The 17244-nt window shown below is 39.3% G+C and overlaps 1 protein-coding gene across 1 annotated transcript in view; it reads left to right on the forward strand.

Annotated features, from left to right (window-relative positions):
- Positions 1-8326, forward strand: part of LOC116904249 — a 9223-nt gene extending 897 nt beyond the window's left edge. The window contains exons 2-6 of the mRNA XM_032907207.1: positions 4651-4674; positions 5919-6039; positions 6582-6835; positions 6891-6977; positions 8265-8326. Of these exons, the coding sequence (XP_032763098.1) occupies positions 4651-4674; positions 5919-6039; positions 6582-6835; positions 6891-6977; positions 8265-8326 (548 nt within the window). The remainder of the gene's footprint in view (positions 1-4650; positions 4675-5918; positions 6040-6581; positions 6836-6890; positions 6978-8264) is intronic.
- The last annotated feature ends 8918 nt before the right edge of the window (positions 8327-17244 follow it).

Below are 17244 nucleotides of genomic sequence, written 5' to 3' on the forward strand. Positions count from 1 at the left end.
TTTGGAAATTGACTTTTTCATTACTCTCATGTCGAGCTGACTTTTAATCACGCTTCTCTGATAGTCGTTTCTCTAAGCATATCATGTCTCACACAGGTACAAAACTAAGTAGACCTCCCTGTTTGGAAATCTTACATTTTACTGAGACTTGAAAGAAAAGGGAACTCGCTTCTGAAAGTGAAAAGTGAGATGTGTCGAAAGAGAAATGAGACTGCGTTGACCACGCAGATCAGATTCCAAAAGTACCTTGAGGTTTTTCAGAGACAGAACTAGCATGCTCAATAGAAAGCAGGCGGTCAGAGCTGGCAAGAAAAATGCCAAGGTAAAATGTAAAAATTCAACCGGAAACGATAAGGCATTTCTAAGTGTTTGTGTCTTCCTTGACTAAGTTGAGTTTTAACAAAACCTCTTCCGATCTACTTTTAATGCTTCTAGCAGATAGTAGGTTTTGTACATAATTTGCTAGATGTAAAATCCTTGGATTTCTTGGGTAGCATGTAAGTCCCCAGATTGTTAACACTGTGCTTTGAAGTCAGCTGTTTATTTTGTTGCAGTACCATGTAAGTTCACTGCCAATTGCCAGGAAGCTTTAAGCATATATAGTCACATCACACAGCAACAGCATCTTGAATGTGATTTGGGGTAAAAATAGTCAACAATGTGGAAATACAGACTTTGCTATATTTTATTTAATAAATTCACACATTATATCTTGTTCCCATTGTGATACCTGATTAACATTACTGAGATTTAAGGCATTCACACAATAGTAAAAGGAAATCTTTACTGTAGGTACCAAAGACCAAGAAGCAAAGGACATGGGTAATCCATAGAAATATTAAATGCAAATTATCTAAGAATCTATGGAGGCTTCAGTAGTAGTCAATACCTGAAATTTAAAAGCATTTATTTGATTATTAATATAGTTTTATAAATAATTGCATAGTTAGAAATGGCATTCAATATCATTCAGTTGAAATAAACAGGTTTTAGAAAAAATTGTAAATAAGGATCAAGAGCCTTTTCATGTGCTTACAAGTCTTTAATTAGGACATAATCCAAATGATATTCATTTTTAAGAAGCCATATGATTTAGAGACTCTCATAAATACCTAAAATTTAGGAAATTAATCTGGCATAGTTATGTAGTGAAATATGCAACCTTTGAAATTATATTAACACAAATATTTATATGTTAAAACTTATCTTTAATAAAATACTGGAAAATATATGGAATTAAAATTTAATATTATTAGGATCATAGAAGATTCATTTAAATAAAGGTCTGCATTATTTCTAATCGTGTGTGTGTGTGTGTGTGTGTGTGTGTGTGTGTGTGTGTGTGTGTACACCACATGAATCCAATTGCAGGAGGCCAGAGGACTGGGATTCTCCTGAAGCTGGTGATTGTGAGCTGTCAAAGATAGATACTGGGAACTATGCTTGAGTCCCCAGCCAGAGCAGGAAGTTCTCTCAGCTCCTGAGCCAGCTCTCTAGCTTATGCAAAACAGTCTTATGAATACATTTGGTGCTTTATAAACTATCTTTCATAATACTAAAGAGGAGATTATTATGTGCACTTATGCCTACATGTCTGTGCATCATATATTTGTATAATGTCTACAAAATTTATTACAGTTAGCATTCATATATAGTCATTGTGTTGTTTGTACATATAAATAATATATAAAACTATGTAAATGGTAATAGTAACCTCTATTTGAGTTTAACTATATTGATTTTGCTATAGTAAGTCCATTTAACACAGAGCTAGAGAGTTCATCGTAAATAGATATACTGATTAAAAGCCCTAAGAATTTCACGTGAGAGCATTTATTTGAACTCAAAAAGGCTTAAAAGCAGAAGAAAAACTGCATAGGACAAAAAGGACTGTCAATACATTCACTGAACACAGAGGAACTGAAGCTTTTCAGCTAAACAAATGGAAGATAATTCTCTTGGTCCTCGTGGAGCATAAGATGCTCTCCAAACAATATGGTTAGAGTTAGGGTGTTTTAGCTTTACAATAGTGAGAAAGTACCTATAAAAATATTCTACTTTGCATTTTCAGTGTACTTTTCAGTAAGGTACATGAGACAATCAATGTTTTCAGAAAATAAAATAGGCTGTGTTAGATACTTTGGCAAATTGTTGCCCAATGTTAAATATCTAGAACATAGCTTAAGATAGGCTAAACTAAATGGTGTCCAATAGATTAAGTACGTTATATGTGGTTTTATTTAATGATACTTTTATGTTACAAATAACTTTTAGGATTTAACTCCCCTATCTATCTATCTATCTATCTATCTATCTATCTATCTATCTATCTATCTATCTATCTATCTATCATGTTATATCTTTGATTTAGATAAACATCTTGCAGGATAAAAACAATTTAAATTAATGAAATTAAAAAAAATAATCGCAGGATTTCTGAATGCCATCATTTGTTTTCTAGAAGAACTGGATTAAGGAAACATTATAGGCTAGAGTGAGAGTGCCCAGCAGGTACAAGCACCTGCTGTACAAACCGAAGTTCAGTCTCTGAATGTCACTGTGAAAGCTGACTCCTGAAAGTTCTCTGACATAGACACAGACACAGACACAGACACAGACACAGACACAGACACAGACACAGACACAGACACAGACACAGACAGACACAGAAAACAGACTGGACACAGACTGGGACAGGACCTCCGGACGCATTCCGGACATCGGACTCGGACACAGGACCACGGACATGGACACAGACTTGGTCACGGACACAGACACGTACACGGACAGACACGGACACAGACATGGACTCAGACACAGACATGGACCACACAGACACAGACACAGACACACACACAGACACACACACAGACACAGACACAGACACACACACAGACAGACACGGACACGAACATGGACACGGACACAGACACAGACACAGACACACACAGAGACACAGACACAGATTCAGACACAGACTCAGACACAGACACAAACTCAGACACAGACACAGACACGGACACGGACACAGACACAGACACAGACACAGACACACACAGAGACACAGACACAGACACACAGACACAGACTCAGACACAGACACACACACACACACACACACAGACACACACACACACACACAGACACACACACAGACACACACACAGCCACAGACACACACACACACACACAGACACAGACACAGACACACACACAGACACAGATTCAGACACAGACTCAGACACAGACACACAGACACAGACACAGACACAGACACAGACACAGACCTATACACACACACACACAGACACAGACACAGATTCAGACACAGACTCAGACACAGACTCAGACACAGACTCAGACACAGACACAGACACAAACACAGACACAGACACAGACACACAGACACACACACACACACAGACACACACACAGACACACACACAGCCACAGACACACACACACACAGACACACAGACACAGACACAGACACAGACACAGACACACACACAGACACAGATTCAGACACAGACACACACACAGACACAGATTCAGACACAGACTCAGACACAGACACACACAGACACATACAGACCCCCCCAGACACACACACACACACAGAGAGACACAGACACAGACACACACACACACAGCCACAGACACACACACAGACACAGATTCAGACACAGAGACACAGACACAGACACACACACAGACACAGACACAGACACAGACACACACACAGACACAGACACACACATAGACACAGACACGGGACACGGACACACACAGACACACACACAGACACAGACACAGACACAGACACACACAGACACAGACACAGACACACACATAGACACAGACACACACACAGACACAGACATGAACACGGACACGGACACAGACACAGACACAGACACAGACACAGACACAGACACAGACACAGACTCAGACACACAGACACAGACACAAACTCAGACACGGACACGGACACGGACACGGACACGAACACGGACACGGACCCAAACGCAAACACAAGTGCTCACTCAGAGGTTAGAGGAAGTTAGAGGTTGTTCTCTTGAGACTGACTGGTCTCTCAAGCTGGCAACCAAGCCTTAGTGATGCTCCTGCATCTGTCCTCCACAGGGCTGGTGTTAAAGTCACTAGTGGTCATGCTCAGTTTGTTTGCTTTTTTCAATCAGTGCTGGGAAATGCAGATATTCTCCACGATATTTCTATACCTTTAAAACAACTTGAATTTACATTTCAAGCTATTATTACTGTAATTGCAGTTAATATTTACAGTAAACCATTTTTAACTGAAACATCTTAACTCATTCCTCCCCTTTTAACTCTTTTTATGAGGCCAATAAGAAGCCAGGGATGATATAGCATTGTGAGGACAAATGGGCATTAACCAGAGCGGGGAAGCATTGACCTGATTCTCTCAGTACTTTGTGCAGCATCGGTGTCTTTTTTGAGAGGAGAGGAATTTTTTTCGTGGTGATTTTGACAGAAGTCTTATCTGTGAAATCTGACCAAGGGAGAGTTTAACACCAACCTCTATGTAATCAGGTGTACTTCTCAGGGGACTCAGAGATGGACAATAGGGTCCTCCCCTTGCAGTACCTCCTCTCGCACCCCTTGAAGGTACCCACGCCAATACAGGGGAGCATAAATCTGAATTTTATGTTGCTCCTAAAGGAGGCAGATCATCATAGGGCTCAGTCAGGCCTCTGTCAGCCAAATCAAGTCTCTGATAATAAATTTGTAGAGGTTTGGATGCCAGGAATCAATCTGTTGTCTAATGAAGCTCATAAATTTGTAATGGCATCAATAGAAGGATTGGCTCTAAACCTTACACCTTTAAACATTTTTAACCAATAATTCGATACCAAAGCAAAGATATAATTTTAGCTTAGTTACCAAATGAGATTATGTCTGTACAACTCAATCTAGCTAATTCCTCCCTGTTAAATTACAACAAATTCTAAATTCCTCATAAACACAACCTTAGAACAACCACTTTCAGCCCCCCAAAAGTCCAGGGAATTGGGGCGACGACTCCTCCATAACTTCTTCAAGCTGTACATGGGCATTGAGATATATTTGGGGTTAGGGGGTAGGAAGCAAATGTTGTGGCCGGATATGTGTCTTGACTGGACCCAGCTGGAAGTCCTTGAGAATAGGAATCTAAGTAGGTACATTCAGCAAAATATGATTCTCAAGACAAAAATTTAGAATCGAGATATCTCTTTGATTCTCCTGAATCTAGTTTTTCAGGTGATTTTCCTCTCTCAAATCTGATCAGTATGACTCTGTGAGGTTTCCAGAACCTAATCACACTTTTAAAAAACCACAAAAACAAAACCTTTATCCCAGAATATTGTATTTCTTAGTCTGTAACCAGCAAAGCTTGTATCTTGCACTCTCTCCCAGAATAATAATATAACCATAAAACTCAAAAGACACACCCATTACAAAGATTAAACAATTTTCAAAGAGGAAGTAGGCTAAACGATAGTGTTAAACAATGAGCCTGATAGGCCAATTAAACACCTTTTATCAATTTCAATATCAATAAGAAACTTATCAAAATATTTGGACTTTAGTACAAAATATATCAATCGATCAAGCTCTCTACCCAGAGTTCCCAAGGCAGGTTCCAGAAATATACATTCCAATTCGATGGTGGCTTAGTGTTTCTGGACACCACAGACAGTTACCCCTGTGGTAACTTTTCTGATACTTCCTGCTTAAAACCCAAAAGGTCAGAAAGATCGTAAGGCCCCACTTTCATGGTCTGTATTTGTACTGACAATCAAGATCGAGCAAGCTTTTGCCCTTCCGCTCCACAGGAGGTTTCTGTCCTCCCTGAGCTTGCCTTTGGACACTGTGTTACCGTTTCACAGGTGTACCATCCCAGTCAAACTCCTCACCTGGCACTGACCCCAGAGTGGGTCGCCTACGCGCGGGCGAGTGCAGACATGCACTTGGAGCCAGAAGTGAGAGCCCCTTTGGGCTCACCCCCCAAAGCGGGTCAGTGAAAAAATGATGAGAGTAGTGGTATTTCACCTGTGGCCCTAGAGGCCAGCCAACTTCGCTCTGACCCCTCACGGGGAACCGGGGAACACCAGGTCTGAAATGATGATGGAGACAGAATCACAGACAGAAGGAGCTTGAGAAAGGCACTGTAGGGCCTTTTCTCCCTCTGTAACTACCTCTTGAATATCTGGCCATGTCTTGTAAACCCTAAGTATTTCATTAATCAAGTTCCAGTAGGAGAAGGTTGGAACAGGGACTTTTTCTGGGCCAAATGTCTTATAAAAATCTTTCAGACAGTCTCCCAGTCTGGCCCACCTTTTTTCAATAGTTCCCTCTTGGGGAAACCAAGGACAAACATCCTCAGTGAATATAAAGAATTTAGCAAGATCCTCTTTAAGACCCTGTAAGAATAAGTCATGCTTAGTCAGTGCCTGGTCCATTTTGCATTGCTCAATTCCTTACCTTACTCAAATCTGACTCACAGTGGGTTGCTATGGTGGTCGCAAGTTGGATCTTCTCTCACTTCCTCAGGGAAGTGGTGACTCTTGTCGTCCGGGAAACAGCGATCCTATATGGGGGGCATCCATGGGCAAAATCAATGTTCAATCAGATCCGGTACCCAGGCCCCACATTGGGCGCCAACTACCCCAGCTGGCTGGTGTTTCAGCGGAGACCTGGGAGTGGACAAAAGAATGGGGGACAGGAGGCACAAAGAAGGAGAGCAAGTCTACATTCAGATCAAGCTCTCAAACTTTAATTAAAAAAAACCACCCCCCCAAAAAAACCCAAAACAAACAAACAAACAAACAAACAAACAAAAAAAACCCAAAAAACAAAAACCCAGTGGCTTATAAAGACAAGCAGGCAGGAAGGTCACCCAGGACCCAGGACCAATTTCATTACCATCATGACCCTCCATATAGCCCTAAACCGTAAGTTGCAGGTATAAACTGGTAAGAAGAGACGGCTGGAGGCAGAAGCTATAAAAGTGATAAGAACTGACAACTGGCTAGGTGTCCCAGAGTGTGTAAGTGGGCTTAACATTCCTGAAATGTTCCTGAGCCAGAGGGTGTGTAAGCAGGCTTGGCTCCTGGCAACTCATTCTTCACACTGCTAAAATTTCAGGCCAAATGGGTACAAAAAATATGTCAACAATTATACTTTATATTTACATTATATCAGATTTATTCTTCTGCTTAAAAATATTTGTCAATCATGCTTCAAGGTTGAATTTCAACTTTTAAATATCAAAGAAATAATCTCCATGAAACACTTTATGGACTAGTATGTGACAGATATATTTCCCAAGTGTTAAGGTACACTGGAATCAGGATCGCTTTCCCATGTCAAGACAGACTTTTAGCATTTATAAGTGAAAGCCTGGTCTCTAGCAAGGAAAATCTGGATTCCAGGGTACACTGACTTAGGAAGAGGATTCATTTAAATTCCTAGGACTATCATTTGTTTGGCTCTGACATCTGGAAGACAGAAGGATTCACGTCAGTTGGCAGAAAATCTGCCCTTATTTTGACCTTTTTGTCTTTAGCCCCCAGATGAAGACGACATTACTCTTCTTCTTCTTCTTCTTTTTTTTTTTCATCTTTATTAACTTGGGTATTTCTTATTTACATTTCGATTGTTATTCCCTTTCCCGGTTTCCTGGCCAACATCCCCCTAACCCCTCCCACTCCCCTTCTTTATGGGTGTTCCCCTCCCCATTCTCCCCCCCCCCATTACCGCCCTCCCTCCAACAATCACGTTCACTGGGTGTTCAGTCTTGGCAGGACCAAGGGCTTCCCCTTCCATTGGTACTCTTACTAGGATATTCATTGCTACCTATGAGGTCGGAGCCCAGGGTCAGTCCATGTATAGTCTTTAGGTAGTGGCTTAGTCCCTGGAAGCTCTGGTTGCTTGGCATTGTTGTTCATATGGGGTCTCAAGCCCCTTCAAGCTCTTTCAGTCCTTTCTCTGATTCCTTCAATGGGGGTCCCATTCTCAGTTCGGTGGTTTAATGATGGCATTCACCTACGTATTTGCTGTATTCTGGCTGTGTCTCTCAGGAGAGAGCTACATCTGGTTCCTGTCAGCCTGCACTTCTTTGCTTCATCCATCTTGTCTAATTGGGTGGCTGTATATGTATGGGCCACATGTGGGGCAGGCTCTGAATGGGTGTTCCTTCTGCCTCTGTTTTAAACTTTGCCTCCCTATTTCCTCCCAAGGGTATTCTTGTTCCCCTTTTAAAGAAGGAGTGAGGCATTCACATTTTGGTCATTCTTCTTGAGTTTCATGTGTTCTGTGGATCTAGGGTGATTTGAGCATCTGGGCTAATATCCACTTATCAATGAGTGCATACCATGTGTGTTTTTCTGTGATTGGGTTACCTCACTCAGGATGATATTTTTCAGTTCCATCTATTTGCCTATGAATTTCATAAAGTCATTGTTTTTGATAGCTGAGTAATATTCCATTGTGTAGATTTACCACCTTTTTTGTATCCCCTCTGTTGAAGGGTTCTCTGGGTTCTTTCCAGCTTCTGGCTATTATAAATAAGGCTGCTACGAACATATTGGAGCATGTGTCTTTGTTATATGTTGGGGCATCTTTTGGGTATATGCCCAAGAGAGGTATAGCTGGGTCCTCAGGTAGTTCAATGTCCAATTTTCTGAGGAACCTCCAGACTGATTTCCAGAATGGTTGTACCAGTCTGCAATCCCACCAACAATGGAGGAGTGCTCCTCTGACATTACTCTTGTTATTGGCTGAAGCCCAAGGAGTTAGGTTTAAAGGGCAGGTTGGGTTGAGGTTCACAATGTAGGTAAACTATTAATAGTTTGAGGTTTGCCTGCCTTGGCTGCAGAATTTCTTACTTTAAGGAATAAGTTACCAAGAATAAGTAGAGTTTTGTCAACTACAGCTGTCTCTTTCCTTTCTATTAAGCCTTTTTATTTGGGCTAGGGAGGTTTCTGATTGAAAAGAGTAAAACTTATGTCTTCTTACCACAGGAAGCACAGTATCTGTTCCATGCCTCCCAAAGAATTCAGGTGCAGGGACAATTTCTTTCCACACATACTGTCAATAAACTGAAAACATACACTTTTCCATTATATTACCAAATAAATTAATGTCACAGAAAGAAGAAAAAACCCTTAAGTCCTTTCCATATAGGAAGTGACTGAATTCTTTTATGTTTCTTAGTGAATAAAAAGTTATGATAAATGTTCAGATTCTGAGAGCAAAATGTTTATATATGTTCCTACAATATGTGCTTCCTTTAGAATAGGTTTTCTAATATTATTTTTATTTCTTATATTATTTTTTTTAATTTTTGAGATATATTCAAAAATACGACTTATTTCAGTTTCTATGATGTGACCTCTATGAATGATTTCAGGGCTGACTATTTGGTATGGAGTAGCCAAATGATGAGTTCTTCCATGAGGAGTACCACCTCTCCCACTCCCCAGTTTATCAGCTGAGTGCAGCTCTTTTTGCAGGGTTGAAACCTTGTGTCTTTCCCTGTCTACTTTGAGATGTCCATTGGTGTCATCCCTACTCTGCTCCTCTTTATGACCATTCCTCTGGCTCCCACAGTCCTTCTGGTCCCTCTTCCACAGTTTTTAAAATGGGGAAAACCCTACATTCTTTCTGCACTTTTACTATGATAAGGCCTTGCTAGGTAACCTCCACTCTCCCGGAACTTGTTATAGATCTCAGCCTAGCCTAGAACTTTAGGGTAGGTCAGACTGAGATTTTTCTTCCTTGATTTCCTGGATCTTGAGTGCTTGGATTATAGGTTTGTGCTATCCCATTCTGTAAACCTTTATGTTCGTTGCAGGCTATTAGGAAAAATGAAAAACCGAAATGTGTTCAGAAGATGATCGCTGTATTAAACTGAGTTGGGGAAACTGCTATATTGTGCAAGGAGGCGGAAGAAGATGTAAAAACAAACACTAACTTCGGGCCTCAGGAGCCCCAGGTTACAGCGCACCTGTTTCTTTCATATAATGGGTTGCCGGGGCAACCTTGTTTAGTAATGCACCATGCAAAATATTGACCCAGGGTATAACAGTAACTTGAAATAAACCTGCCTAACACCAGAGTCTCACAGCTCTTAAGTACTCTATGTGTAGCAGAATGGTTTGTTAACTATTTGAAACACTGATTTGTTCCTCAGACCCACTGATGTTGGTTGAAATAACACTGGTTTTCAACCTAGACATAAAATTGGATGCATGAGGTGATTTTATCAAAATGAATACCAGAGTTAGAAGAAAGATTGGTAAATACTTTGAATATTTTCTGTGTATTCAGTATTCAGGGGAATTTGTCTTTGAAATACATTGCTAAGGGATTCTGAAAACGGTTTACGAAGTTAATGTTAAATAATATTTTTGCTGATGCGTACCTCTGTCAGGTGTGTGTGTGTGTGTGTGTGTGTGTGTGTGTGTGTGTGTGTGTGTGTGTGTGTGTGTATACCGAAGCTAATTTCCAACCTAGGCTTTTAAGGGCTGTCTCCATAGTGATGACCAATGAAAGGCAAGCAATTCCCAGGTTTCTTTCTCAGAAAATGTGGCACAGTCTTCTCTTTTTTATGCCTTTCTGTTTGTTCCCCATACACCATTATTGTCAGCCTCCATGGCAACAGCCAATGGGCTCTTGAGCATACCACTCTGCACCCTCTGTGTGTGCTACTCTCTGTGTGCCCTCATGCATTCTGTGGAATCATAAAACATCTGAGATCCTACATGCCCAGGCAGTTGGCTTTATGCCTCTGGCAACCTTCTAGTCCTTCACTTCCTCAGAATAGCAATAATTGAAGTTGTCTTAAAAACACATTTACCTCCCTAACTTGTTGATCCCCATCAAATACACAAGAGTCTTCTTCCACATGCGTTTCACAGATATAGTTTAAAATGGAAGCTTCTTGGTGGCATAGCTGGTAATTGGCCAAGAGCCCTAACTGCTAAACTCCACATTTGAGTACAGATTAGCTCTTCAAGTCTCACAGAATGTTTTCACTAAAAAGATGAAATTTTATTTGTACATTTTGATATTGCATGCTATTTCTCACTAGGATTTAGAATTTTACTGCTTCAGAAACAATAAGTATTTAAGTGATTTCTCTATGCCTGGTATTTAATTTCCCCCCCAAGGATAAAGAAAAGTATTAGATAAGAAATTCACTCTCACGAAACTTATTATTTTGGCAAACAATCCTTGCTGCACCTACCTTGATGAGATAATTGCTAAATGAAAAGACATGGAAGGCAATCTAAAATATGCATGTACCCATCAATTCACAGGGCTATTTTTACACATTCTATCTATCAGAGCATGCGACTAGAAATACATACTGAGCTCTTTTTTCATTTTGCTTAGGAAAGAGAAATAAAAATGAGTAACAATTACATCTGGTATATTTATGCAAGTATAAAATAATATAATCAGAATGTTGGAAAATTACTACAATTCCTTAACAAATATATTCAGGAAATGTATAGTTTGGACATATGATTTTTGTACTTGTCCAAATTATTCATGCTTTAGGTTTAATTACTAAAATTTCTTATATTGCTATCTTAATTTGAACTGATTAATTTGATTTAGATAAAATGAGATCATAAATTTTTCTACATTCAAATATTTGACTCAGAATAAAGTTATGAACCAGTAATTAAGGAAGTCACACTGTCAGATCGTTCTCTGAACTCACTTTAACTAGTTCTTTAGAAAAAATTTTTTGCCATTCTCTCTAACCTCCATAATGATCAGAAGAGAAAGAAAATTTTTGGGACTTTCAGCCTTGAATGATTGTAAATGAAATTCTGATATTCCTTGTAATTAAAGTCAATGACACAAAGTGAATTTTTTTCAGAAATCCAAACACAGATTAACAGAAAGTAGAAAATTTGAAGTGAAATCAATACATTTAACGTTTTTATTTGAAGTTAAAAGAAAAAAATTTTTAAAGGGAAAATTTTGGTGAGTTGATCAGAAATATAAAGGTATCAACTCAGTATACATTTATAAGATGACTATGAGACTGAAGTGAGGTAAAACTACCCTAGTATTTAGATGTTTATTTTATCTTGATTTTTGACTCTTTAAAGCTTTAAAAGTATTTATTAGCATATATTAATTATGTATAGAGTCTTTGACATTTTCATAATTGTATGTAATATATTCTGATATTTTGGTTATCTTTAAACTTTAAAGTTTCTTATGAGGACATTTTAACTAAAATTCATAATAATTTAATGCTGCATTTGAAATTCCTGGCTTAAAGTCTGGAAGTCTCATGTAATTCAGTTTGGTTTGAACTTTGGAGTATGGTTTAGAAAGACAATTTGAGCTTGTCTATATCCAATTATTTTCATAATGTTGTGCTTTTATTGACAAATTTTGCGAATATATATATATATATATATATATATATATATATATATATAATCTCCATTCTTTTAAACTGACAATGGAACTCTTCTGAGGAAATGGCTGAAAGAAAGCACTCTCATGGGACGTTAAGGAAACCATCCCATTATTGAGCTCCATCTCACCCAAGGTGCATAAAAGAAAATACTTGGTCTTCATCAACTTTGCTCTTTTTAAATTTTATTTCTAAAATACTTTATTTTTGAGTTTGTAATCTGCTCATATCATTTCCTCCTCCCCTTTCCTCCCTCCAAACTTTTCCGTATATCCTCTTTTTTTCGCTTTCTAAATCAGAGCCTCATTTTTAAATGTATGGCTGTCACAATCTCTTCTGTTTAGGCAAGAGACTTGAGCTGAAGATGGTAAGGAGGGGGAAGGGTGATGATCACTTATGAAGGAATAAATCTTAGAGAGCAGAAGACCTGCGATTCTAGGACCTACCAAGGAGTCAGCAACCCCCCATCAAGAAACATCATCACAATAAATGACACGATTACCTTAAGTTCGTAGTTTCCCACACATTTTGGACTTGTGAGTATGTAAGTTGCGAGAGAGATCTAAGTTGTAAAACGTTGCTGTCCTCCTATAAATAACACTAAACGTAACACCATTGTACTACCCAGGTGCTTTTGTGGTACTTCTAGACCCAGCTTGTTCGGGAAGTTTCTGAATTTCAAAAACTAACTTCAAACTCTTATGCCACAGCTTAATTTTCCTTACACGTCTTCCAACTTTTTTGTTTGTGTTTTAAATCTAATCTCCTGTCCCCTGTATTACAGTTTCAAGTTACTAGTCATGGCACATCTGCATTCACTCTGGTTCTCTGTTTGCTGAGCGTCATTACATGTAACTGTCCAACATCCATCTCTATTGATCCTGTCTTAGGAGTAGGGGCTGGATCTGTTGCCTTTTACGTAGGATATTAAGCTATCACATAAAGTGAGCATCTTTTCTAGTGCCAGAATCGTGCTTTTCTCACAGAACAGTTTTTAATCATGTCACTGTAGTTCTCTCTCTCTCTCTCTCTCTCTCTCTCTCTCTCTCTCTCTCTCTCTCTAATCTGCAGTAACTCTAGTTCACCTTCGGACTGCACAAACTGCAGATCTTTTACATTTTAAGTGGTTTTGCCACAGTTGTAAAATAAGTGTGGATTCATATTTTGAATTAATATCCATGGGTCAGGTCATCTATTCTGTGACTTTACTACGGCTTCTGCATCCTGACCAGGTAGCCCTTAGCAACCAGATCTTTCCTGTAACCGTCTCTAGGGCTTATGGCAACTCTGCTACTAAATTGGAGTCATGCCTGCCCGTTCCAGGACTCCATTCTGGAAAAAAAGAAATCACCGGCAGCCATCAAGGACTTCATTAATGAGACCAGTGGGAACATCAGCTCTCTTCATGGAATTGTCTCACATCTTCTTGGTGCAGCTTACCCTGCACTCCAAAGGCTTCATCAGGTACTGCTAATGACCACAATCTCACTATGATCGTGATGTCAGCATGTCCAAAAAAAAAAAAAAAAATCTAAAGTATGCTGATAACGAAGGGAGCGTTACATTTCAGATGAAGATACCTTAGCTGAAGCACCAAGTCTAGAGAATGTTTCAGCCTATGAAATGAGGAAATAGGAACATTAGGTTGTATGGAACAAGAAATGTTGATAAAGAGCAGGAAGCAGTAACCATGGAGGTTACCGAGCCACTTCCGCTAACTTTTGCACTGAGTTCCTGACCTTTTTCACAAAAGCCACTCTACTGTTCCCTACAACAATACTCAGCACACTTCAGATGTACGATGCCAACATGGGACACTTCACCTATTATATGACTCCCAGGATGAAAGATGAAGGACGATTTTAGGCATTGAGAAAATCTGGGAAAACAACGCCTTTAGGACTGTTTCTGAGAGGCCAGAATGTTAATGGTGTCTCTGTGGTCACCAATTTTATACCTGAATCAAGACGTTTTTCTTCTCCATTCTTTCTTCATTCCTCACACTTTTTTTTTCCTTAGCTGCCAAAGTCAAACTGACTTTATTAACGTGAACATGTTTACCTTAGAATACTAGTGATATTTATATCGAGAGTCTTGAAACTAAATGCTGTTTCAAGAAATGGTTTTTAATTTAAGTAAAGGAAGATGAATTTTGAAAGTAAAAACAAATTAATATTCACACCACAACTTATTTGATTAATGAGAAGGGAAGTTGATTTTTGCCCTCTTTTATCTAGTTTTCATGTTGATTTTCTTAACTTTGTTGACTCATGAATTTTTGTTCATTGTGTTCATAAAACTCTTTTATTAGAATACCTTGGGTTCCATTCACAAACTCGTAAAAACGACACAAGGCCTTTCCAGCACTAATGGACAGATTCATTTCGAGCTTCCTGTATTCTAGACAGTGTCCTAAGTATTTATACACACTTACCCAGTTTCTCCAATCCTACAGGGCCTGTCACTGTCATTCCCCTTTTACAAATGAGAAGAACAAGATGTAGAAACTTTTTTTGTAATTTCTTAAGAGTTTTTTTTTTTTTTTTTCTGAGATAAGGTTTCCTTGTGTAGTCTTGGCATTAGCTTTGTAGACCAGGCTTCCTCCCAACTCCTAGAAATCTGCCTGCCACTGCCTCCAGAATGCCAGCATTAAAGGCATGCGACATCATCACTTGGCAAAGACTGAATTTAGATCTCGACAGCCTGGCCCTGAGATAACCTCTAGTGTACATATCTGCGAATGTCAGGTATGTATTTTTATTAATCTCCCTTCACTGTAGGATGAAAAGTACCACCCCCTTTATTAGAATTTACCAGATGGAGGGTAACACTTCTGAGCAACAGCACTAATTAAACTATAAAAATTGGCAGATAAATAAAAAAAAAAAACCCTGCAAGGTAAATTAAGATGCTCTCAAAAGAAACTGAATAGCCTTCTCTCCCTTCTGAGGCATTTGCATTTAGGTTTGTTGAAGCTACTGCTTATGACACAACTTTGTTTAGGAGGGGTGACTATGTATCAATGCTTTGCATGAGGGCCGTTTCCTGTTTATCAAATCTATACACCAAAGAGGACACATCCATTGCTCACACAGCCTCTCACTTTGAGCATCAGTCCTGGAAAGCAAGGGTGACTGGCATTCCTCAGTTGAGAGGCAACCCTGGCAAACAAAGATGAAGCTCTAATAAATGCCACACTTTTTTTCCCCCCCCGGAGCTGGGGACCGAACCCAGGGCCTTGTGCTTGCTAGGCAAGCGCTCTACCACTGAGCTAAATCCCCAACTCCAAATGCCACACTTTTATTCAGCTGGTGCCTTTGTCATTTTAGGGCGTGGTTCTTTAATCACACGCTTTCCTGTTAGAATTCCAGAGCCTTGGTGTTCCAGAGAAATGATCACTTTACTCCTCCCAACTTACTTTGTCTTTAAGACACTCAGAAGCTTATCTAAGAACCCACAGGTCTATTTCAAGAACTTCAATACTCTCCTACTGTTTAGCTCTGTTCTTTTTCTCTCTGCTCTCTTCCCCTTCTCTCTGTCTACCCTCTTAACAAGTCAAGTCCTTGACGTCAACCTCCTTTTCTTGGAAAATATAATGTGTTTATAATTATAATTTATAATGTAATATTTACGTAGTGCTACATGACAATAATAGTGAAAATCAAACCTAGCTGAAATTATCGGTGTACAATGAGAACTAGTCTCTCCACGTTGTCATCAGCACAAACATTTTAGAATGTTAGAGACTCCAAAGGGAAGTCTTTGTTTTGCCCTAACTGTACCACCAATGAATCACTTCAGCTTCAAGCACATTGGAACAAATTGCAGGAAAGAAAGCATCAAATCTAAACTAAACAAACAAGTAAGCACATAAAAAATGATTATTTTCTAAGGATTTTTGTAAGGAATGGAAGATGAGTTGTCAGATTGTATAGCACACAGGAAACTACCACTTCCTGTTAGTCATTTTCACATTCTCCACTTTCTTCAATGCTCCTCATACTGGCCCAATTCTTTATACTCTCCTGGCCTCTCGTTCACCTTCTGCAGTATTCAGCCACAAGTCTTGGCAATTCTTCCTTCCCACCCCTTCACCCTCCATTTTCCCGGCTTGCATTTTCCTCTTGTCTAAAGAGCCAGCCATCTGATGTTTGTCAGGGGTGACCCTGTGCAGTGTAATATCATCCATTCTGATGTAGATTTGGCAATTGACAAACTTCATTTCTGATTTACATGCTTCCGTGAGCTGTTTCTCCAAACTTCCTCTGGGTAGGACTAATGCATATTATGTGTAGGTTACTAGAGGCAGTGAGAAGTCTTAAGGGGAAGAAACTAGATTTAAAAAGAGAACACTTAACCTATGTTTGCTTTGGTCATTATATAACCATATGTATATAGTAGTGCCCCCTTATGCATGGTGGACACATGCCAAGATTTCCACAGAAGTTGAAAGTGCAGCTGTTAGCGAACCCTGAGTCTATGCTTATTCCTTTTACACTGCCCTGAAAACCTGGGCAGCAATGCTTCACCTTGGGCAAGATGAAGTAGGGTGGTTCAAGATTTCATCACATCCTTTAGAATGATGGAAGACTTCTGAATTTTTTTTTTTTTTAATTTCTAGCATGCTTCATATAGTAACCTGAGAAAGCAGTTGGCTGTGGGTGATTGAAATATAAGAAAGCAAACTGGGCAGACAAATATTTCAGAATTTGAAGTAAAGGAGAAGAAAGAAAAAAAGAAGAGGAAAATGGGTGTATTTTCTCCACTGAGTC

This window comes from Rattus rattus, chromosome 6, assembly GCF_011064425.1.
Source record: "Rattus rattus isolate New Zealand chromosome 6, Rrattus_CSIRO_v1, whole genome shotgun sequence".
NCBI classification, from domain to species: Eukaryota; Metazoa; Chordata; class Mammalia; order Rodentia; family Muridae; genus Rattus; species Rattus rattus.